The sequence below is a fragment of the Diprion similis genome, chromosome 12 (assembly GCF_021155765.1).
Source record: "Diprion similis isolate iyDipSimi1 chromosome 12, iyDipSimi1.1, whole genome shotgun sequence".
NCBI classification, from domain to species: domain Eukaryota; kingdom Metazoa; phylum Arthropoda; class Insecta; order Hymenoptera; family Diprionidae; genus Diprion; species Diprion similis.
Window position 1 is genome coordinate 13,803,491 of NC_060116.1, and position 25,619 is coordinate 13,829,109.

Genomic DNA, 25,619 nt, shown 5'->3' on the forward strand with positions numbered 1-25,619 from the left:
CATCCAATGATCTGCACAATCGATGGCGTAATCAGGATATCAATGTTTTCGCACGTGTAGCTATGGGGTATCAAATTGAAAAGTGTCCAAAAAAAAAAGGAGAAGCAAAACCGCAGATTGCATACATCGAAACGGTATACTTACAGACGAATTATTCTTCACTGAGGAAACGTTGCGAGCGTAAAAACAGGGTGTCCAGTTATTTGTGAAAACGTAATTTCCTGAGAATTCCTTATAATTCCCTGATTCCATAATTTCCATGAATACCGGCCACCCTGGTAAAGCTCGGAATGATTTTGACAGCGCGTGAAACCGCTGAAGTGCCAATTCGCTAACCGCAATACGAAGCAACAATCGCGTTCGCGTGTGGCGTGTAAATTCGCGCGCTTTCACCATTGCAGGAGAGAATTACTTATATGGAAATAGTATAAAGGGTGCCCGAAGGAATAAAACTTCACGCCTGTGAAAATAACGCATTTCATTCTGGTCGCAGCTTGGACCATAAGTTAGTCGGCTTACTTCACTCGCGACCCTCCAGCAGCAAATCCCGGCGAGGCTTTTACGCGATTAGCGTCGGCACCGGATCACCGTCTAGACGCGACATCAATTATTAACCAGCAATTCTTGCTTATAGGTTGCACGAGAGTTATGGAATATAAGGCTGCGGCCTACACTAGACTACCTCATTTCACACGTACCTACGTATGAATGTATGTACGATCAGTTCCCGTCAGCGAGCAGTGCGCTGCACTTTCTCCCTTTTTTCAATGCACGAAAAATCCAGAGTAAAATAATAAAATTGGCACATGTGGTCTCGATTGGTTAAAGAAGAAGAAAAAAAAAAAAAAAAAAAAAAAACTGTTTGAGATAATTCATCGGAATTAAAACGGGTATAATTATCGAATCGATTACGGCAAGTATAGAGTTTTGGGTTTTCGACAAAAAATTAATTTAGAAATGAACGTTTTTAAACGAATCGAATCATGTTAATAGATAGAATATTTATCTGCATTCTGTATAAAAAGCGAGATAATCTAACAAAACGAAAATTCACCGATTTTATGGGGAATAATTTCGTTACAACCAGGATTGATAATAATATTATGTTGTTTTTTTTTTTTGGTTTTTTTTTGTAACACGAAATTCAAGAAAAAAACCGAATCCACGATTTTTCCGAAATCAGCAACGGATAACTGCTGAAATTGTATACCTTTAATCATAAATTTCTTCCTTCCATCTAGACAGTCAAAATTATTTTCAAGGTGTTGAAAAGGCGTTTTCCTCAACCTGCAGTGTCCAAAGAAAAAAAAAAAACCCTCTTTTTTTATCTCAAAATGTGCATCAGGTCCGGCGTATCGGAGCGTGACAAGCCTGGAATTGTAAAAAAGAAGGATATTCAACAGCATCTTCTTCTTCTTCTTCTTCTTCTTCTTCTTCTTATTTTTCCACCGTGAACGGCACGCGACAGTCTATCGCGTATTCGTCCCGAGATGCCGGGCGTGAGGTAGACAAGGCGTTAAGATTCAGAGATGCCGTGGGCCGCGGCTACATGCGGCCCACGTCGCGAATGCCGCCAGGCCCAAGTCCCAAGTCTCAGACCCCAGGTCCCAGGTCCCAGGTCCCAACCACGCCGACTCCACCGGCAATTGCGGTTCCGATTCTCGCGCGAGAATTGTGTGCGTGCTTCGAGCCGGTGCAGCAGAGGCTATAAGGCCCAGGTAGAGCCTCCTTAGAAGGCGATAGGCGGGGCCCGTTCAGCTAACGCGAATCTCCTGGCATTACAGATATCTCTCGGTGCATTGCGCGAAAGGGATCCTCCTCGTCGCCTCTTGCCACCATTCGAACCGCAGCCGTTATTTTCAGCCTCGTGGCGAAAGCGTGTGATCTCATCTCGGCAAAACTTGACGATTCTAAGTTCTACGAGATTAAAACGTCGAAATCATTTCTGTGCGTACACTGAGAGTAGAATTTTAATTGGATGATTGTAAATGGAAGCATGTTGAAGCTTAATTCTCTTTCTTCGCCATTGATTTTACAGTGAAGTATTAATAGTGTTAATTTATTGCTAGCATCAAGTATCGATTCTGTTACTAGAACATAAACCAGACGAAAGTAAAACTCGGAACTTAAAGGTATATCCACATATAATAATCAACGAATTCGCTCTGCACCAACCTTTCACTCTGTGAGGAGAATTGCATATTGGTTAACTGTAACATTGAGCATAATGTGTGCAGGGAAGTCTCGATTGCAGACAAATTTCCCATTATAATTGCACGGGATTAAAACTCAGCGGCTCGTGATTTTCCGCAAGACTAACTCCGCGATAAGTCGTTGTTAAGAGTGACGAGCGTTGCACATCGAATTGATCCAATCCGTGCTGCAGGTATCCGGATAAGTACCGGAGAAAGAGGATTGTGACGCGATGCATTCGAATGCGTTACACACAGAGTAAAACTGGTAACAGCGATACATACACAACGCAATCGTGGACAAAAAACTGCGATGTAAATCTGGAGTAGGTACAGTCCTCCGACTACACATCAGCTTGTGTTTGTCGCTGATGGCGGCGTTTCCTGCACGGCAAGTTGCCGCACACCCTGATGCACATTTGCAGACAGAAACTGTTTTCCTTGTTCGACCCACCTTGATATATACCGCACGTACACGCTGTAAGGTTCATCGACTTGCGTGTATGTTATATCGTTAATACATATAGGCTGCTCTTTCTTCTTCTTCTTCGTTGACCGGAAGTTATGGGTACCAGAAAGTCGCGCAAAACTCTGTATACAGATTGAACCTGGCAAGCTCGTACCTTTTCATTAGCGGTTCATTCAACTCCTCAGGCCTCGATTTGACTTGTTACGATAATATTTCACGTTACGAAAGGTGTACTATTAATAGCGACCCTCTATATATTTAGCAAGATTCGTTTAAACTTCCGCCACGATTTTCTCCTTCTCATGTTTATTGACTGTACGTATAATCACATAAGTTCGTATAATAGGCGCACTGCATTCATATTTAATTCGTGGTATAACAAGGTTCGTAACCAAGAGTGTAACACAACAAGCTCCGCGCAATAACGCGAGTGACAACAAGAAAAGCACAATGGACTGAAGGTGCAGAAGGATGAAGGGGAAGGGTCGAGGTTCGGTGTAGTTTGCATATAATATATCGAGTGTCATACCTGCAAGCTCGTGCGTTACGACACGACGACGACGTTGCAGCTAGCAGACGTGAAAAAGTTAAACAAATACGGGGTGTGCCACGCGCCTCATAACAATACACAGTGTGTAGGTATAAGGTATAACCGAACGCGTTACATGCATTGAATGTACCGCAAAAGAAACCCAACGTCTCGTCTCGTCTCGTCTCATCTCGTCTCGTCTCGTCTCGCCTTGTACCCTCATATGTTTAGGATAACGTGGAGGATGCAGGCATGAGTTGGCGCGTGTTGGAGAGCTTGATTATGCCTCAAGCACGCGTGATGATCGTCCATTGTGCAACGTGTTCTGCAGTGACAGGTACACCAGGAGGAATACCGGTAGATACGTACCTTATTGTTAGTGCAGAGAAGTGCACACGAAGAGTAAGAGAGTTAAACACGTAACGATGGTCTATTGTCGTCAAAGGTTGTGCTCAAATGCGATGATATTCGACAAGAAGAAAGAAAGATGTCGATAATCAAGTCCCGAATGTATCAGAAAAAAAAAAGAAATACATTTTTTATTTTCAGCGAAGAATGAGAGAAGCGAAGCTGCGAGGGTTCGTTTCACCATAAGCTTGGTGCATTAGCAGCGGTTGAAACGGCGACGATGCGAGTATGTATTCGAAACGCGAGAAATATTTGAAAATAAACGATAGCTAGTCCATATGCTCACGTATTACAGGTACGTATACCCTACACGTACATACATGGATACTCGAAGACAAATCGACTCGTAACAATTTGTCCCGGTTGTAAAGCTATGCCGTACATTCATCTATACTCACTCCCAACACCATCTGCCCTCGGTGTGTAATCCACGTCCATAGTACTTAAACTTGTCTCACTTGCGTGCAAGCTCGGAACTTACGATTAGCTGCTGCGCTGTGCTGTTCTTTACCACGCGTTGAGATATGCATAAAATTTTTCTTCCTCCCTTCCTCGAGTATAACATGTCGCCGTCTATTAATCAACACTCGAATACATTAATACTCTGAGTTTGCATCCCCGATTATTTTATTTCATGAATATATGTATTCGTCGCCTATCCATTAGACTGTGCAACAAATTGAAGTCGATGATTCGAAATTGCAATTATAAGACATCCCAATGTACTAAGTATATGGATGGTAAGTAGGAGGTAAAGAAGGGACCGTCAATCGTATACATATATAGTTACTGTGAACAGGGTCGAAAACCCGTGACAATTTAAACGTCCATCTATAGGTTACTGTATTTACGTATACACAAAGAAGACGAAGCGTACGAGCACACGTATGTACATATAAAATGCAGACGTATAATAATCGCGCCCACGCAATTAGCGACTGGTGGACCGTGCGAGAGTTGGTCTCGCATATACATATATATATATATAAATATACGCGTTTGTGAGCCAACGTTGCATGCCTGATGCATAAAGTATGTGCACGAAGCCGGGGAGAGCGATGGATGTGATATTAGAAAATAGGACACACCCGAGGCCTATTAATAGAACGATAGTTATTAGCCCCTGCCCACGTACCCATGGGTCGAGTAGGTGGATAGGTATAAGGTACATTACGCCATTACTGCACCGGAGCACCTCTCTTGCCGATCGAAATGCGGCTTCGGGCTTTTTGCACACACACAGAGATAAATGGATAGGATAGGACAGGATAGATGTGGCCACGCATGTGCCGCACGCGCGTTTACCTGTCGCAAACCAGATTGCTCACGTCGTCCTCGATTTCTTTAACGAAAAGTTGTTTTCCCCTGCCACACATATATATATATATCTGCAGCCCGATAACGACCCTGCGTGGTACCGATCGCCTGTCTTTCTGTCTCTCCTGGCGCAGTGTGGAAATTTTATGTCCTACCCGTGCCGGGACTCCATTTTTATTTTTATTTTTTTTTTTCTCTTTTTTTTTCAACCTTTTTAAGTTGGTTTATTTATTTTTATTTAAGTCTCACCTGAATAACCGTCTCTGGAACGATCGTTGGATGTATTAAATTGAATACGCCTCGCAGGAGTGTTTCTTATACTATACACTGTGTTATAAGAACTTGAAGTAAAATTCAGACACCGTTATGTTAGAAAAGGTTTCAGGCGAGTTATAATGCGGTAGTATTTCGTTCATTTTTTATACGGGATTGTCGTATGTTGACGAGATTTATCAGATCTGTATCGTCGGAAGCCTTAATGATTTTCTTAAAATTGTAAGATATAGAAATACTACAATTAGAAAGACGAGATATCAGATATCGAGTTTTCATTTCAGATCACTCTGTACTGGTAAAGGATGTAGTATGTTCGTTTAATTTCAATCTCCATTGGCTCATTTTATCCAGAAATTCGTTCTCTAGAAATGTCACCAATACAATTTTCTCAGAACGTTAGTATAGTTGAATAGTCGATTTTTCGAGATTACATCGAGACTGATTAAAATCAACATACAGTAATATTCAATCGACCATTGCAATAAGATTCGGCGTTGGAAAATATGGGAGAAAAACTAGTATTCTAAGGAAAACAGTAGACTCATAGTTGGGAAAAAATGGAACAAGTATATCAGACATAAACATTAAACTACGAATGAAATTACGAAGCTTAAATTTTGAATAATGTTTTTTTGTACTTTGTGCTATGTGCTATTAAAATCTTGTACCAATCAAATCACCAAAAAGTGTTGTTTTATATTATCCAATTAACCGATAATAACCTCCTCAATTTTCATCCCTCACCGCAAGTATATACATATATGTAAAAATAAAATCAGCCAACGTTCAAAGTTAAGTTGAAAACTAATTTCCCTACCACCTTACCGTTAAGAAATTGAAACCTTTGCAGAAAGTTTAAATCGCACAGGCATAATAAAATATTGCAACTTCGTATCGTCAGGGTTAATTATAAGTTTGCCAATGAGCTGCGGAAGAAGAGGAAAGACTAAAAGGCGTCCTAACGGTCGTCGGTAATAATTTTTGCGCAACGTTTTACGGTAAAGGGCCGTAGTTCCTTCGGGGCCTAATGAGGCCCTGCGCGTGGGTGCGAGTTTACGGCCGTTATAATGCCGTCGAGGGCGCGTTCCTCGCGAGTTAAGTTTCGATGGTAGCCGCACGCGGAGATTTTACAATCTCCGGTGAAACGTGGAGCCGCGGATGAGTGCGCGAGTCTCCTGGATCTCCCGGGTCCTTCCTTTTCTTTCTCCCGGCCGCGACCGGCTCGCGTATCTTCCCTTTCCTTTTCCCCGATGACGAGAGGCGGAGAAGGCGAGAGGCGAGAGGCGAGAGGCACGCGTCTCACCACCCACACGTAATCGCCGCGTGCAGCGCACGCTGAAAACGGAGACCTTCTTTGCCGCGAATGCCATGCCGGCCCAAGAACTCGACGCAGCGCTTATCTTGGGCAATCCGTGCCGAGATGCTGCGCGGGATTTGGTTAATTACGTAAAACGTTGCCCGCAGCCGTCCGGCGCCGATTTTACAATCTGCAGTCTATGTATGCTTATACCTAACCTATACGTGTATATTTTTCCTCGGACTTTGCTGCGTCTTTATGAGTTCCTTATGCCTAAAATTTTGTTCTTTTCTTTTCTTTTCTTTTCTTTTCTTTTCTTCCCTCTTCCGATAAGTAAGGAATTGAAATTTCATCCGGAGAACGAGCCTTACGTTTTTTCTGTTTCTTCTTTTCTTTTTCTCTTTTCATCGTAAAACGATCTGAATTTTGTTGTTTTTTTTTTTTTTATTCTCTTTAGGATAGATTTACCAACATTTCGAGACACGATGTTGTATTATTACAGAATGAGCTTCGCGTTCTTCAAATTACATCTCTTCCCTCGAGCGACGTAAATTTGTGTATTTTACCCACGAAGATATTCCGATCATCGTTATATTCAACGATCGTAGTGTAACAGTATAATCGCTATTTATGGCATAGAAGATCGTTTAAACCATCTGCAGGAGAATTGAAGTTTCTTAAATTATTAATCGTCATATAGCTACTCAAGTGCCGGAGATCCATTTTTATCCAACAGACCACCGTACGATATATGTACATACATTGATCAGTAATGTGTTCGAATGTTGATCTAATGTTTTCCGCACTTGAGTCGGAACGAATTTTATCTGTGCATATTTCAAAGAAATAAAGTAGCATTAGTGTCAAGTTTATTTTTTTACGCTCCTGCTTGGATGGTTTAAAAATTTTCCCAACCTCGCAACAGGAATCATTAGAATTTTTTTACCGTCCGGTCAGATAGTTATAGCTAATTTTTATCGTAATGAGGAAATTTTAGCCCCTCGAGAACTTTGGAGCCTGAAATTTACAAGCGAAATATAATGTAAATTCGAGAGCCTGATATTTGGCCCGTTTTATAGCAAAGTGTTGAGGCGAGAGTGTTTTGCGAACATAATTGTTGTGTTGTGTCTGAAACCCGATCGTACGTACGTGTAATTGTACGAATATAATAACCGGCCGAGGTTGGCGAGCGTTTTTGGTATCGGAGAACGCGTGTTGCCCACAACGTTATATCCTGCGAAGAGAGGCAAGGAACGTTTGCGTATAAAGGAGACGGAGCCGGCCAATTACCGGGAATCTATTCTGAGATTAGAAAAAAGAATCGAGTGACTTTAAGGGGCTGCTTCGCCCGACGCACATACATATGTAAAATAACGTCCAGAAGCCGAGCATGAAAGCGTCGCGGTATGTCACACATACACCGTTCGAAATCGTGTGTGTATGTATATGTAATCCAGCGCTCCGATAACGAGGAGTATTTATGAGACACCCGAAGTCTATGCGCCGTGAAGAAACACGTTTGCATACTAGTACGATCCCGAGTCGTAGGGAAATTGTGCAGGGAGCAGTGGAAGGGCGTAAAAAATTCTTGGATAAATTATAACCACAAACTAGCGGTATGATAATAATAATAATAATGATAATAGTTGTAACAAAAAAAAACCGTAAATTTTTTTATCCCCACCACCGTAGTATAACTCGAACAATTTTCAGTTTATATATTCTTTAAGAAGATATTCCAACGATAAAGATTACCGACGAGTGATAAAGAAGAGAACAAGTGAATGCACAGAAAGTACTTACATCACGCGGCACGTGATTCATTGTGTTGCTTTTTCTTTCCCTTCAACCTATCCCGAGTTGATTTAGTGTAAAAATATGAATATTATCAAGACTTACCGAGCACCGACGAAGACCTGTTGCCTGGCGACGTCGAATAGTAGCTGAGAAAAAGAGGTAACGCCATTCATCTGGAATAGATTGCTGTCAGCGAGATCTGTAAGGAAGTATAAAATAAAAAGCCTTGCGTTAAATTATATTTCACGTACATAGTAAAATACGCAGACCTGATATACATATACACACACGTACACGCGGGTGATTATAACGGACACTCGTTTCCCACAACAAGTAGATATAGAAAGGTACCTCCTCTACCCACCGAAGGTAGGTACGTGTCTAGTCGCCAAAGCAAAAAGCTCCGAAATGTACACAACCGACTATTCTAGCCGCTAAACAGCCGCGGTATTATCGCCCTCACGTTTCGGCAGTTACACGTATGGATTTACGATTTTAACGCCATGGCAGCATCCGCTTTGAATGAATGTACATACGTTGCGACCGCAATGCTGAGTTTACGGGCGAACGGATTTTGCCGGAACATTGATGGGAAAAAACGCTTTTCCGCATCGAAAATGATCGATATCGATCACGGGGGTGTTCACAAAAAGAAAAGCGTGGTCGTTTTGAACTCGAAGAGGACCACCCAAGGTTTGGTTTGCTCGAGCGAAGGACCTCCGCGTACCTTGACCTCGACTGAACTCGGCTGGTCGTTTTCGGCACCTAAACATATATAGGTATACATATACGAGTATGTAGTCGGTTCGAAAGGATGGTCATCATCGTCACCTATATATGGTATATGTAATATAATACGATATCGTGAGGATGGTTCAGAAGGTGGTAATCAACGATCTTCGTGAGCTTAAATGGTTTAATTCCTGTGGCTCAGTGCCGAGTTAAGTGGTAATCCGGTTCGTTATCTCAACTCTGCTAATTACAATACCTAGCAGTTAGAACTTCTGCGCGCAGCGGAGAAGAAGAAGAAGGAGTAGAAGAAGAAGAAGAAGAAGAAGAAGAAGCGAAAGGAGAATAACAAACGCGATAAGATGGCGAATGGAAGAGGCTGGATAACGATCAAGCGGTCAACTTTTACGACGCGGTCTTCGAGTAGACAGGGCGGCATGGAGATGTAGGAACCAAAGAGAAGATAGCCGGTCAACCATAGGTGAGCAAAACGGCCTTCGCCTTGGCCGCACGCACCGACGCGTGCGAATGTCCAGCCGCAGAAACGACGCACACGCGTTTGCGACACGGTGCACGCCTCCGCAGATAGCATATATATATATATATATATATATATATAATACTTACATTCGCTAACGAGAAGTCGAGAAGGTCCGAGGTCTTATACTGGCTGGTTTAGAAAAGGTTTTGAAGCCTGAGGTAGGTAGTGAAGCGATAGCGATCCCGTCTCTCAAGATTCGTCGATACATGCTATTCTCTCGCGCTGTAGCACTGCAGCAGGATAAATGCATGCGGCATATGCATCGCGAACGTATGCAGGGGAGCCAGACCATCTCATTCAAATCATTACACGCATCGCCACATCCAATTCCGGCAGCTGTATACTGCATTCGCAGATTTCAATATCATCATCACGATGCAGAAGTTTGAATTTCTCATGGAATTGCAATTTCTTCCCTCCTCCTCCTTTTCCTCCTTCTTATCTGAGCTCGGACCTTGTTACGAGGTTCTATCTGAAATTGACTTTAAATTGGCATCGCGGTGCAGCTGCATTTATTCCAATTTCAGCAGCACTGGGATATGGAATCTGCACTTCGGGGAACGGGCTTCGGTTAATCCTTCAGGCGCTTAGCGCTCATCGTCCTTTCAACCTCTTCAAGATCCAGAAACCCGCTCTTAAACCATTTGCTCCTTTTCTTCTCAACAGTATTATTATAAAACGAGTGTCCAAACTCGATGAAAGAGATATTAAAAAAACTACTGAATGAAGACACGCTTCTCCCTCCATTCGGCGACCGTAAGATTACTTTACGCTTGTCCGTGCGATGCGTGCGAAAATAAGGCGACGTGGGCAAGTGGATGAGGGCAGCACTGTCTTGGGACGGCAAAATGGCGCAGGCAGCAGGACCCCAAGGACCACCGGGTCTGCTATGTTAATACGGATAATTGCCTTACATGCACTCGTTCGAATACCCGGTTCGAGTGTACCTACTCGAAAACGCAGCGACATAAATACACCGCCACTACACACAAGTTTACAGGTACATACATGAGTGAACTTCGGTTGTGAGGTAAATAGTCACCAGTTGCGTGTACAGCATACACTCAGAGGAACCTTGGCGCGAGGACCAACTGTTATTATGCATCCTTTGCTTCTATTATGCACGTACATACGTACGTACACATCGGAGTGATCAACGTGGGTGGGCTGCATCTTTCTGCAGCTTGTGTTATAGATAGCTGTATCGCCATAGGTGTACTAAAGGGTTACCCACACAAGGGAACTCGTCGCAATTTCAGTTCTCGCGTGAAGAAAAAGAGACAAGAAACGAGCAAGAGAGAAGAGAAAAAGAAAATTAAACCCGAGTTGTCAACTTCTGCAACGTTTACGACCAATCCTAATTGGGTTCCTCAGCTTACCTTCATTGGGAGCCCATAGTGTGGGAGAGGTCTTTATGGGGTTTTCTTTTTCTTTCTTTTTCTTATTTTAACGAAGCCCGAAGACCTTGACGCAGTCGACGAAGCTGGGAAGCTTCCGACGTTCTTTGAACCCAAAGTGGGAAGAGTTTGATCAGGGAAGATAAACAGAGTGAAAACTGATGAATCCTGGATGTCTAGCTTAACAAAGTAGGCAGTGGATATCTACCGCGGCTGCAACTAGGTATAACAGTCAGATAAAGACCAGCGTTGTTTACACAACGTACACGTAGACGTCTGACGGATCGTCGAAGGGATCTCGTATCGGGGGCACGTCTAATCTCTCGCTAAGGCTTCCTAGAACGAAGATAGGGCAGGTCGGCTGATAGACGCTCCACCATAAACGCTCGGCTTCACTCTACTCGGCTCACGGATCCACACATCGACTCGTACGTTCATAGGTGTGCATTAATAACTCGCAGAGAGAGAGAGAGAGAGAGAGAGAGAGAGGGTTCCAATTATCGCACCTAGATCTTCAATAATAAGTATCATTAATTTAACCGAGATAGAGGAATCTTCAATTACTTGGTGTCCCGGATTTGTTTATTTCCCAAGTCGTAAACGGCAGTGAAGTTAAGGTGGTTGGTGATGAAGCCACTTTCTGGAAAAAGGCAGCCCTCGGTATTCTCGAGGTGAAATGGTTTCTTCGATGTTAGATCCGATGGTCTCTACGACGTCCTGGAATTCCCTTGGTCGAAGACATCTGGAGTGAGAAGACTGATTTTGACAGGAGACTCCGTCTAGGTAGGAGTCGAGGTATCTCTCAACCTTCGCCGGGGCATGTTTTTTATAATTTAATCAACCGCGTGCCGTGCCGCAGCATTGGTTGGACCTTATCGTCTTGACGAGCGTAAATTCCATCGAGATAAAAGTCTTAGATGGATCGAATCGTGTATTAATTATGAAATCTTACAGTTATTAATTAAGTCACGCAGCGGGTACGCATATATATACATATAAATACCGCGAGATGATAGAGAAATCTGTCACACCCTTCCTTAGACGTCCTGCGATTAGAACAATCCATCAAGTACGTTTCAGCTTCAGGCTTTCGGTTATACGAAACAAGATCCAGGTTAAAACTCAAGACGAAAGCCTGAAGTGAGCACACGATCCGTCGAATCAGCAGTGAATAACCGTAGGTACACAAAATGGTTGCAGTATCAACGTTACGAAGATCTGCAAGCACTGGGCAAGAAGATATTGGATACCTACAAGGAGATATGATAGCTTCAGCTGACGCATCTACCAGCGATAGTAACCGTTGATAATAATCAAACGTACTATGGACGGAAGCTTTGCGTTACTCAGTTTCCTGCGATCAGGTCCAATTATGCAATACCCAGAATCAACGTCTCGAGTATTTCTACGGTTCGATTTCCAAGACGCTGAACTGGGTAAAAAACCGCCAACGAAGTAGAACATTCGTACCGTAAAATAATACGGAAGTGTAAACTTAATTCCAAAAGAGAAGAGAATACAATTTTCTCCGAATCGGCACACGAGCAAGTTGCACTTTCTAGTATACAAATCCAGTCTCTTTGCTGTGATGAATTTATTTCCGGTAAAGTCCAGAGAGTCTCTTTTTACTACCTCACACCTCGAACTACATTTCCACTATCCGAGATTACACCGATGGATGATCATTAAGACGAGCGTCTAGTAAATAGAGGGTTGCAATCGCGGTGGTGTAATTGAATCGCGATTGATTTATTTCCGTGTATCATAAGGAACAGAAGAAGGTCTATAATACCGGTAGCCATTGGGCACAGGTCTGCGGAATGCGGCCGCTAACGATCCGCTGCTTCACGGTTGGGGGGTACAAGGTAGGTAGGTACGTATACACAAGAAGTTGGAATTGAATCGACTCGTTGACTAGCGGAATGAAGACAAGACGAGGATCACAAGAGGAACGATAAAGGAGATCGACGGTATCGAAACCGATTCTTCGTGGAGACTCTCATCGAGTGCGTCGCCTCGACGGCGCCGGCAAGGCCGAGGCGACGGAGATCACCTTGGTGCATGCCGCAATTGCATTTCAGCATTCCCGCTCATGATCTCCTTCTGCGTCCGATTCTAACCGACTCTTCATCCTCCCCCGGAGGCCGAGGACTTGCAGTCTTCTTACTCCTCAGCTTGGGGCGATAGGGAGGAAGAGGAAGGAGAGGGAGAGGATCTCCTTTATAAGCCGCGGTGCAGTACACGCGAATCGTATCCTAGCGGTCCATCCGTCGGCGTTTCTCTTGCTCTTACCACGAAGCGGGGATCTTTTTATTCGAAAGCGATTCTGCAGAAGTCGGTAGCGACGACGAGGGGGCGACTTAGCATAACCTGCTGCGCGGCGAAGGATCGTCGAGAAGAACGAAGAGGAAGAGGAACGCGCGACTTGCCGACGAGGACGACGAGGACGACGACGACGACGACGACGACGACGACGACGTTCCACCGCCCGGCAGCCGCCCCGGGGAGATTGATAGGCGAGTAATGCCGCCGGGGGCCGAGACTCAGCGGGGTTTCCTCATCCCCGGACCACCTTGGCACAGGGGGTCGGCAGTCAAAGGACGCAGCGCCAGGCCGAGGACCAAGGATCCGAAGCCGAAGCCTTGCAGAGAACGTGCGGTTATGAAGTGCGTCGTAAAACCATTCATTACACCTCTTCCGCGATCCCGTCTCTACCTATACCTATACCTACATGTATATACCCCGATCCTTTTCACATGGTATTAAATCATGTTGACGAGGAAATTTTCACCTCTTCACAAGACACGAATGAGATCCGATTTATATGAGGAAAGTGATAAAAAGTCGTTACGATCATCGGACGCGTCTAATTGCAAGAATGTAACGATTAGCCTGATCATCGAGTGCCTAATGAGGCGTGGATCGATGCACGAGGTTATACCTGCTCATCGATATATACGCGCGATTAGAGGCTCAGATAATCGTGCTCTCTGTCGCACGGCCGTGTATCTACGATCCACACACCGCACGGGCACGGACTCTGCATCTTTTACCGCATGCGACATACACGGATGACAGTGTCCATCCGAAGTATGTATGATTGTATGATACACGGATACGAGAAGCTCACGTGGTGTGAGGTATGCGGGCGGTAGAGACAGGTTAAAACACCACCTACATCTATCAGCTGTTACACTATACGCTTGCGAAAGAGTTTTGCTTGTGCGATGGTGTCTTATGTGTATAACCGTGGAAGATCAAGCTCGAGATATAATCCTCTTAGTCTTGGACCCAGCTTAAGGCACGAAGTATTTCGTAACCGCGATGCCGACGTGAAGAACAAAATTGTTCTTATACCTTCGTACACAAGCTTCGGATCACGATAATAGGCTGATGAATCCCGAAGAAACTGAGTCGGATGCGGTGTTAAAGAGTCCGAATGGTCCAAGTTTAAATGGTCCACTAGTACATTCAATCTCATTAACCCGATGAGGGGATGGTCGGAAAAATTTCAAATGGTACAAACTGTTAAAATTACTGTCTGTAGGTCAAATCGTCGTCACGTACTTTGGATGGATTCGAATCAATTCGTAGTTTTGATCTGTATAATCCATGGATTCCACCAAATCTATCGCAATGCTTGTCCGCAACATATAATACGATTTGAAGTGTGGATTCAACGAAAATGAAGAAGTATATTAATTCGGCTGTAGCAAATTAGAAAAAAAAAAAAAAATACATATATAGATAAATGTATGATCCGCCGGTGGCTATAGCGAAAAATAAAGACAGGGTGGAATGAAGTAGAAGAGAGGGAGCGAGGAGGGAAAAAAACGGAATGCTCATTGAATTAAATTGATCGTCAGTCGAGGAGGCTACACGCGTGTTCCCCCCGTGAAGAAAATGCCATTCAAGTTCCCGGAACGCGTGTCGCGTTGCAGGCGATGCATTGCGAAGAAGCGGCGACGTTCGCTCGATCCTACCGACCGCGAGTCCAAAAGCAGAGGCAGAAAAGCCGCTTCTCCGCGATCTCCGAGTACGTGAAGCAACGCAGCCTCATTGGTCTCACGGTGGGGTGAGTTTATCCATCTCCGTGCAGAAAAAGAAAAAGAGAAAGAGAGAGAGAACGAGAGAGAGGGAGAGAGAGAGAGAGAGAGAGAGCCATGGGCCGGTTCTCGCAGGCTGACCTCGCGCATTGTCAACCGATAGTTTTTACCGCGATTCCGCATCGATGGTCTCCGATCGGACGATACGATCGGGATAAGAAACGGTGGACTGTTGAGCTGCAGCGAGATGTCCTTGTGTCGCAGGTTCAAAGCCCTCGAGCCGTCATTTTTTCGTATATTGTAACTCTCGACATTCGATCGTTCTCAGATTTGATCTAGAGCGCGGGCGAGAAGCACGAGCAGTTAACGTTAATCTGGTCTAATTACCGATGCAACGATCTCGCTCCCCGGGCCATCGCGCCAATGGTTCTGCAGTCCATAGAGTAACGAGGGATGATTAAAAGGAAAAAAAAGAGGAAGCTGTTAGCAGTAAAAGAAAAATATCTCGGTCATTGATCCGCGCGATCAGCGTAGATCGTAGAAACGAGAGTGAAGAACTGGTACATCCGATACGTTACAAGTGTAACAGATCACCGACTTCGTTCAGATCGATCGCGTGTTTGAATAGTGAAAGATGAACTTCTCGCTACTGAAATTTTTTACTCTCTTTACAACGCAAATGACATATTGGAAGCATGAAATGGTAATAACATTTACGAGGATCTATCGTCACTTTGTAATACGTGCAGCAGTGCAACTCTTTGAACGATTTAAATTACCGCTTTGCTACCTCCTGCAGAACGCAATACACGTACTACGTTATACGATTGTATTGTATTATTATACCGCGCGTAGTATGGAAAATATATAATCATCTTTCGTAAGATAATAATCGAGATGAATTTATACAACATATAGAGGTAGGTATATACCTGTATATAACTCGGTACGTGTATAACAGCCTCCGGGCTCCACGAGAGATGTGCATAATACGTGCGTGACAGTAATGGGCGTGCGGTTGATGGTCCTTTACATTTTTTTTTTTTTTTTGCATCGCAGATACTTTTCTCATTTTCTCACGCGCCCATCGCTGTCCTGGACACAAGTACAACATGAATCTTCCCTCCTCGAGGATGTGAGAGTAAGAATCTCGCATCGATCGTTGACTATGAAAAAGTAAGATGAGAAAAAGGAACGCGTATGAAAAACTACTTCAGCGATATTCTCCACCTTTCGGAAACGGCGACTGACCCTTAATCGTGTCCTGATCTGATTATGCTTTGCGATAGAGTGTTCCGACAGTTTTTACTCGAAACTGTGTCACGCTTGAAAGGTGATAGCATCGATCTTGATAGTACGGAAACAGTCGAGAGTATACGTATGTAATAATTTGATAAGATTGAGAAGACTCGAGAAATTCCTTTCTTATCACTATCTCGGGAACCAATTTGAAAATCAACAAAATCACTGCAGTGTCGGACTCGCGTGCTACTTGCAGGTACCTATGTGTAAAGCACTTTGGCTACTGATGTAAATCAAGTAATAACTGTTGCGGCGTAAATTCACCTCCGTAACAGGGAAGCGAAATTTCCCCGGAGATCTGCACTCTCTATAATCCGAGGCATCGGTTTAATTGGATTCGTTATCCGACGGGAGATCTGACCGAGGAAGAAATGGGATGAGAGATAGGTCAAGAGGGGACGTAATTCACATGCAAGAAAGAATTCTAAGCACCCGGATGTCTCGCTGTATCATGGCCAAAAATGGTCGCAAGAACGCGCGCAAGCAAATTGGCACGCGGAATCTATGCCTCGAGTTGGTCTGACGTTTTTGTTTCTTTCATTCTTCTTATTTCTTTTCCTTTTTTCTCGCACGGTCGACAGCCTCGCTTCACAATCCCTGGCAGAATGTTCCGCCTCGAGTTTTTTCTTTCTTCTTACCGATTTACCGGTACCGATAGTGTTCACGTAATAAATGTAATAGACGAACTTCGTTGGAATTTCTAGATATATATATATGTATCGCACAGTACCGTAGACGATGTAAAATCGATTGTTTCTGGTCCGTATGATTTTCGGTTCCATGGTTTTTGCCCCGTTTAAACCCCTGAAATTGATCGATGTGCGAATACCAGATAGCGGCGAGGTTCTTGCGCTCGTGTCGCCCCAGTTAACATTTTATTATTACACATTGTGTCGAAAAGTTAAAACTTTCCAGAGGCATTCAGCTCGCGTATAATCTTGGTCGCGTTGATGTACCTACAACTTAATATAACCATTGGTCAACGGTCGAAGAAGAGCGTCGATTAAAAGGCGCATAATCGAACGTGTAATCGTTACAAGAGGCGTTCGGTAAGCTGGTTACCGATTGTCCGATCCTGAAGGACCCCTGCGGTTCCTTTAATCCAGCCATAAGAAGAACGAGGAGAAGAAGGAGAATAAGAAGAAGAAGAAGAAGAAGAAGAATGAAGAATAAGGAAGACGATAAAGAGCAGAGATAATGATGGACATTAGGGTGTCCAGAAGTGGTTTCGTTAGCGTTTCCAAGACTCAATACAGGGTAGACCAAAAAGAAAAGAAAACAAAAAAAGAAAAATGGAAGTGATTTGAAACGTGAATAAAATCCGAAAGCGTTGACTGATTTCCGGAAACTTTATTTTGCTTGAAACTATGAGAATGAATCTTTCGTGTCGCGTTTGAAAATTTGAAAGATATTTATTTGCTGCTGAGACATACGTTCTTGAAAATCGGATATTGGAAAAGTTGTTGGAAGAGTGTATAAAATTAATATTAAAGAATGTTCAACGTAATTTCGATCTCAAATTACGATTCAAGGACTAATTCATTATGGTTCAAATGATTTAAAAAAAATTTAGAACACTGTGCTTTTCATTTATTTCGTTGATTTTTTAATATTTCAAACTTTACTAATAGTCGATATGATCAACGCAAAAACGAAAATGGGGAGTGGAATTCCACTGTATGCACCACTTACGGTTACTTATATTGTCAGAAATGAGATTGAAGTTTGTAAAGTTATCGTCACGAAACATTGGGAAAATTTTAAACAATTTCTAAAATGCCAGTATTAATCATCAAATAAAAATTTCAGAATAAAATATCGGGCTAAAATTCTTTGATCTCAATTTCATTCAGTTTCCCAACGAGATTTTCAAATTTCTTTTTCAAAAGCGTGTATTTCAACAACAAATAACGATGTTCTATATTTTCAAACGCGAAATGAAAGATACGTTCCTCCATTTCGTCGATAAAAAAAAGTTTTCGAAAATCGATCATCACGTTTGTATTTTATCCTCGTTTCAAATCAGTCCCATTCTATTTTTTTCTCTATTTCCCAGCTTGTATATCCAGGTTCCTCCAAAGACTCGAGCGACAAACACGGAGCTCTACATCAGCATCAGCATCAGCAGCAGCAGCAGCAGCAGGACAACTGACGGACATATCGCAAAGTAATTAATTAAGTGCGGTAATTAGCCGAGGGCAGTGCGCAGTGCAGGTTAGTTAAACAGAGCGCGAGGTTCGTTGTAGAATTGCTGACGCTGTCAGCATCTGGGTTTCAGAAACGGCATCACGTGCATGGCAAAAAGACAGTGCAGATGCTGCAGTTCACTGACCACACCGATATCAAATTTTCTTCATCTGCCTCGCCGGCAGGAGTAGGTACATAGTTCCACTGAGAATCGTCAAGGAGCAGCCACGAGGTGGTGTTGGTGAATTCTCTGCCTTCCGAATTAGCATGACGCTTGATCTTGATCGAAATGAAGCGAGGGATGAATAAGAAACCGAGGCAGAGAGCGTACGAGGTTCCCCCAGGTTGAGGGGGAGGAACTCTTTCCTTTCCTTTCCTCTCCTTTCCTTTCCTTTCGACTTTGCGCAGCCCGCGAGGATCAGAGAGGCTGGTTGGTACATTACTAACGATCTTGGCCACTGCCCACGTGCGTTTTCGACGCCCTCGCACCGAGCTCAGGAGACAAATGGCGATCAGGATCGAAGTTGGGCCTTGTTAGCGGCATTGTGGTGGTCGTTGGATCCTCTCCGATGGGCGCAGGACTCGCGTGCATTGTCGTTGAATTTATGAGTATGATCTTCGACCGGTCCCTCTTCTCTCTCCCTCCTTCTCCAGCATCCTCTCTTTGTCTTTCTCGCTCTCGTTCTCGTTCTCGCTTCTTCTTCCAGACCGCGATTGTTATGCTCGACGTAATATCGTTATCGTTTGTGGCGCGCGCATGAGAAGCCGCTACACGTATATTCAAATCCGTCCTCTTCGATTTCTTTCGACGTTCCAATTACTCCGAACTGGTAAAGAATTTCCGTTCAAGTTTTACCGTAGCAACAATTATAACGCGTACGATACCGTTTCACCGTTCGGTTCACAGTCTGCAACCGACTTTACGCACGTCCGAGGCTGGACTGAACAAAGAATCAATTACTTTTTTATAACGACTTATATTACATCCCGATCGACATGCGCTGATGAACGGCCTTCGATCGAACAGATCATACAAGATATCCGGACTCAGACGATACGTAGACATTCCTGTAAGAAATGTCAGGATATCATTGTTCTGTTACCCTGAAGACAAAGACCCTATGCAGGACTAATAGTCGTCCTTCATTCACAGATAATTTTGGACATCGTTTCCAGAGAAATTAAATGCAATTTTATTAATCCTACAGTATCAGTATTATAATAACCGGATACTACAAAAAAAAAAGTGAACCGTGGTGCAATAAGTCGATCAAAATTTTGTTTTCGCAACGAGTAGTTTAGTTTGCAATTAAATTGGAAGAAAATTTAGAATATGCACGTAAGTCAAGATCCCCTTGATTCGCCTGAAAAAATCATCACCGTAGTTTGAGCCTCTGCAAAGACTGAGATGAAGAATCGTTTGAAGAAATATTGTAACCTCATCTTTTTTCACATGGTGTTGAAAATTGCAATTTTGAGAACCGCTGCGTTCCGAGAAGAGAAGGACAGAGCTGGAGATGCGGATCTCCGTGAGGGTCTGCACGGCGTTCAGGTATAACCGAAAGCCGAGGAAGATGCGAGTCGGTCAGCTGAGAGAGAACCGGACGAGGATAGTAAAGACAAGAATCGGCGTTGGATCATCGGACCGATATTCAAACAGAAGCAGCTTATGCATCAAAGATTCTCCGAGCAGATCCGCGCCACGTGCACGGCAAGAAATCGACGAAGGTTTTTCAGTGTGCAGAGAGAGAGTGAGAGAGAAAGAGAGATGTTCAAAGATCTGCAACCCGACTACTGGTGCATAGGGACTTCTGCCCGGACTTATATTTAGCCTGACATGCGTCTTGGATCTCTGCAACGTTCAATTCTCATCCCGACTGCATATATTCACCGGCATAACAGCTCATGGCTCGAGTTGGCGTGTGTCGGTCCAAGATCTGCGGCACTTTATATCCGATCGAGTAGGTTCTGGAGGATTCTCAAGACCGACCCTAGCTGCAGGCTAAACTATCCTGAACCAGTGCTGCCTCGTCTACGCGGGTATGTATAATTAAACTCTGCATCCGTTCGCGGTTGGTTTAACGTGGGTTTTTGATTACCGACACGATCAGGATGTTGTTGGCATACGTAGGCATGTTACGTACCTACCTACATAGGTATATAATGTACGTACATGTACAGCTATATCCCATCTTCTATCCCCAATTATTGCTGCGAAGCCCGTCGGATTTGTATCAAACCGCGAACGAGTGTGATTACGCTCTTCTCGTACTGGCTAGAAAAGTTATTCATCATCAACGTCCCGCAAACTAGATTCGAATCAGCTTCATCACGTCATTCATATCTTATAGGTCGGACAGCGCGAATTTTGACAAGCCGATCCGGTCGTCTGTTACATAATTCAATGTCGACTTTGATCGGTGGGAAACATTGAGTAGGTATGTTATTTCTTCGGGCATATGCAGATGAAGACTTTGCGAAAGAGTACATACGCATAACGAGTAAGAGAGAAAGAAGGTGAAGCATTGCCAAGCAGCCCTAGAAGACGGTACCGTTGAAGCACGCACAAGGTGTAATTAGGGAATCGAGTTGTTAAACGTGGTCTAAAAACCCCAAGGAGAAACGGTTTGAGTTCTCGGAGGTTCTTCCCGTCTCTCGAGGTCGTACCTTGGAACGTACCTCCACACGTCAGTTTGTAAAACGATAGAGGATGAGGAACGGGCTCGTGTGGGTGTGTGGCGTACGACCTTTGGAGCTAACGATAAGGCACTCCGAGTTCCTTTTCACATGGTGAGAGAAAGATAAAGAGAGGACTGAGTTTTTTACTTTTCCACGTCGTCGGTCGGCGTAGAGGCGCTGCGAGTCGAGTTTACTGCGCGTCTGGAGTCCCAGAACCAACGCTCGACGTGCCCCCGTGGCTCAAAGACTAAAGACTGCCTTCTATGGCGTTCCTTGGAAGAGTGGAGGTGAAGTGAAGTGAACTCAAGTGGACTCGCCTGCCGTCCCGAGTTTAGTACACAAAAGGGCCCCACGGTCCCCGTCCCTGGGCATCATCGACATGCTGCGGGGGCCCGCTGCTATGCAGCTATACCTACGTGCTCTGCCCGGCTAACGACCCTGCAACTTCATTTTATATACCACGGGCTCCCGGCACTCGACGAGAAGACGAGGAGACGAGGAGACGAGGAGACGACGTTTTGTTTTCTACCTCAGGGATTCTTCGGGAGAGATAAGAACACACGGGAAAATAAAAATGCGGATACACTGGGTTGCAGCTGCAGCTGCGCGGCTCACAGAGTCATCCATAAATGAAACGTCGATCTATTTTTTGCCAATCTATATAATCGATTCAGGATACAGTATACATAATAATTATAGTATGTGCAGACACAGTCGTGATCATCGATAATATTTTCGCTGGTAATTACGCGCGACCAAATAAATTTTGCATCGTTTCTTTTCCATTTTTGTCTTCCTCGTCGATGCAATGACAAGAAAAAGAAAACGCAATGTGAAATGGAGTGGAAAAATACGGGGGGAGACGAGACATGTTGAACCACTGAAGGTGCCGATCTGTACGTACTTATCTACCGCCAGGAGGTATTAGGTTCGTAATTGAGGCACGGAGCTTAGACACCTGTTCACATCAACTCCGGGGTCATGGAATGACTCGGCGATTTTGGCCGGTCTCCTTAACCACCGAGACGCTCGTGACGTAACTAATAGCAGGGCCTCGGTCCCGAGGAGTCCTGCCTTCCTCCGCCCCTTGGGCCAGTTGGCCAACGCGTAACGAGACCAGTTCGGTAAGCCTCGAATTTTAAGATAATTGGAGAACCACACCGTCACCGTATTTATCCCCGCCAACTTACACCGAGTGCTCGCCTCTCATTCGACGTCTACGCCATGCGAGGACTTTCGGGATATACAGGATCGGAGGATCGAAGGGACACGATTTTTCGATTTATTTTTCAGTTTAAGGAATATGAAATATTCATCTGTTTTACTTTATTGCGAAATACAGATTTTTTCGAAAAATGCCTCGATACAATAACCCCGTCACCTACGAACTTGGACTTCGTCTCTTTTCAATGTAAATTCTTACGACTTCGCGATTATTATGCGGAATTAAATTGAAGAATTTATCAAAAGCGTATAAAAATGTTTTCTCAAAGCATCTCGAACTTTCTCATCGTTTTAAATATCTATATATGTAGTTAAAATTGTCTCATTGTCAGACCTTTCGAGAAAACCTGCATGCCAGGAGATCCGATATTCCTCGTGAGAGAATTTAACGACGGCAGACCTAAACACGTTCATTCGGTAATTTTATTCGATCTTTGAGTTCGAATGTCTTCTTCTCTCTCTTCCTTTCTCTCTGTCTTCGTTTCTTCAGAACGTATTATCGATATTTCGCCCAGAGGGGGCCGAAATGAGATCCAACAACGTTGTTCCCTCTTGATCGGATGAACACCTCGTTCCTGTCCGAACGGAACGGCAGTTTCCCGTGAGATATTGCTCCTAGGGGATCGAGGTCCATCGTTTCGTGCATCTCGCGGTCCCGGAAAGGAAGATCGTAGGGCGCGTGGGCGATAGTTAATAGCGATTCACCATGCGGGAGTTATGAATGGGGTGTGATTAAGAAACCACCGAGGAATGTCACAACAAGCTACCATATAAATCTCCCCCCGCGGAGTGAAAACGCCACGTGTGTCTCCGTAGTCACCATAAACCCAGAACCCATAAGACGCGAGTGAACTCAAATAAATTGGGCGATAGGTGGTAAATGAAAGAAAAAGGAGACGGGGAGGATTGGAATTAAAAAAGAAGAGAGAGAGGAAAAAGAACAACAACCGACGATAAAACAGGGAACCGAGGAGCTGATGCCACGAGACCGAGCCCAAAAGGCACAAAGTAAGGCCGAACCACCCACCCATCTTCTCGTCACGTGGTTGCAGTAGGCGCGTGCCAAAGCAGTCGCCCACCTTCTGAACACCAGCGATTCTCCCCATGGAATACCAGAGACTGGAAATTCTGTCTTGACCAAAATATTTCTCATTGTTCATAACAAATTATCGGATGAAGAAGAAATTTTCAAGTCCAAGTAACTAGTAATACAACAAATCAAGAATCTATTGTAGTCACTTTTTCAAAAATTTAGAATCTTAACGATTATGAATGTAACGTAATAAAATCGTGTGCTTTTTTACGTTGTGTTGAAAAATTTCATAATTCCTTTTCTCCAGAAAGTAATTTCCTAAGTTCCTCGTGAGAATTGAATTTTTATATGAAAAAAATTTGAATTTTTACTTTATTTTTTGTTCGATTGATCAGATTTAAATAATAAAAGGTGAATGTGAGTGAATAAGAATAACCAACAATACAATACGAAGTAGAAAGTTGCTGGTTTTCGTGAGAAAGACAATAAAATTGTATTCATTGTCACTCGCGGAGAGAACTTTGAGTTTCGTTGTGACAATAAAGCAACACGTGCGCAATTACACATCTATGTATAGGTGTACCATACACATGTAACATAGGTGTGTGCACTGAGCTCACCTCCACCTCGTGGGAGGCTCTCAGAGATCTTGCTACACACTATCGATTAATCCTACAGATAAACATCAGCCGTGTGCTGCACGTTGTGTATGTATATACCTACAATATGTTTGTGTTGATAGGCGCATAAGCGGAGGAGAGGAGAGGAGAGATTGTTTAAAAGCAAACACAATGCAGCGTGGGCTAGCCAACTGCCCACGTGTATTGAAGGTACTCGCGTCTTCGCTTTCGAGCCGCATCGCATCACGTTTCTCCTCGATATCGAAATTAAATTCGGCCGTTTCGTCTTCTTCCGTGCATTTTATTCGTATTTTTTTTATGATTTTCGCAATTTTCAAGCACTATACAAAGTTCTTATCATCCTTGTACTTCGACAATTTTAGTTAATAACCGAATCTTTGAGTCGCGATAAAATCTTGAATTTTGAAGGTAAGTCGAATCCTAGTCTTGTATTTAAGTGAAAAATAGAATAATTTGAATTTCCATCAGCTCACATAATTTATTTCAAATCATTTTAAAGACGTTTAGAAAAATTTTTTTTAGAATGAATTAATTACAACGAATAAATTTCATTCGAATATAAATGTTTTATAGATAATTATTCAACAGTCTTTATCAGAAACGTTAGATTGAATTTAATGAAAATTCATTCAACATAAAACGAAATGAAATCATCCGATAAAATAAATTTCTTAATTACTTAGCAGCTTCGTATTTGAATAATTATTTTTTCTTTTATGAACGTGATTCAAGTTTCTTTGAAATCTCATAAAACTCGAACAGCAGCAGCAGATTATAATAACATGCAAACGCGGCAAAGAATTTCGCCTGAATTCAGTCGAGATTGGCATAATAAAATCGAGGGTAGAAGAAGGAGGTCGAAGATCGTGCGGAGCACCAGGACACCCCGGGGATCAGGAATCGGACCGTGTATGAGACGCGGATGGTTCGAGAGCGTGTAAATAAACGAATGATTTACAGCTAAGCATCGAGGATTTACAACGCGGACGTAAATGCATCGCGTAGATATATGTTTATGCGTGTGTAATTTCTGCGGCTTTGAGCGAGAAGCTAGGAATTTTTCACCACCACAAGTAGTAAAGTTACACCTTTCCGATTTTTACAATCACTCTCTAGGAACCGGCCATCGCGGTTTCGTGCAGGCTTCACGACGACTGATTTCAATATTCTCAATGCGGAATATAAACTTTACACTCATGAATATTCCGCAAAGGTCTCCACGGAATAACGGTTCTTCTCCAACTACCCTCCCTTCCGAATCTCGATCTCAGGTGCAGTTGAGATAATTTATACCTCGCCCCTTTCAAAAACCTTCGTAACTTCCGAACCACGTTCGCGTCTTCTAAGCAAAACATATCAGTAAAACAGTTGGATATTTTTACAGTTCAAATGTCGATAAAAAAAAAATTTGGTAAAAAGATCTGACTCGAATTTTGCATGAAAATCTTTTTCTCTTCGAACTGTGTTGTACGAATTTCAAACACTTTGAGAAAAACTATCTTTCGCTATTAAATCATGGAAATTATGATTGATTCTCAAGACGCTTTAAAGCTTG

General features: G+C 43.4%; 1 protein-coding gene across 1 annotated transcript in view; it reads right to left on the reverse strand.

The window, feature by feature from the left end:
* LOC124413306 (semaphorin-5B) overlaps window positions 1–25,619 on the reverse strand; it is a 66,956-nt gene that overhangs the window by 12,295 nt on the left and 29,042 nt on the right. The window contains exon 3 of the mRNA XM_046893813.1: window positions 8,388–8,484. Coding sequence (XP_046749769.1) covers window positions 8,388–8,484 — 97 coding nt within the window. The remainder of the gene's footprint in view (window positions 1–8,387; window positions 8,485–25,619) is intronic.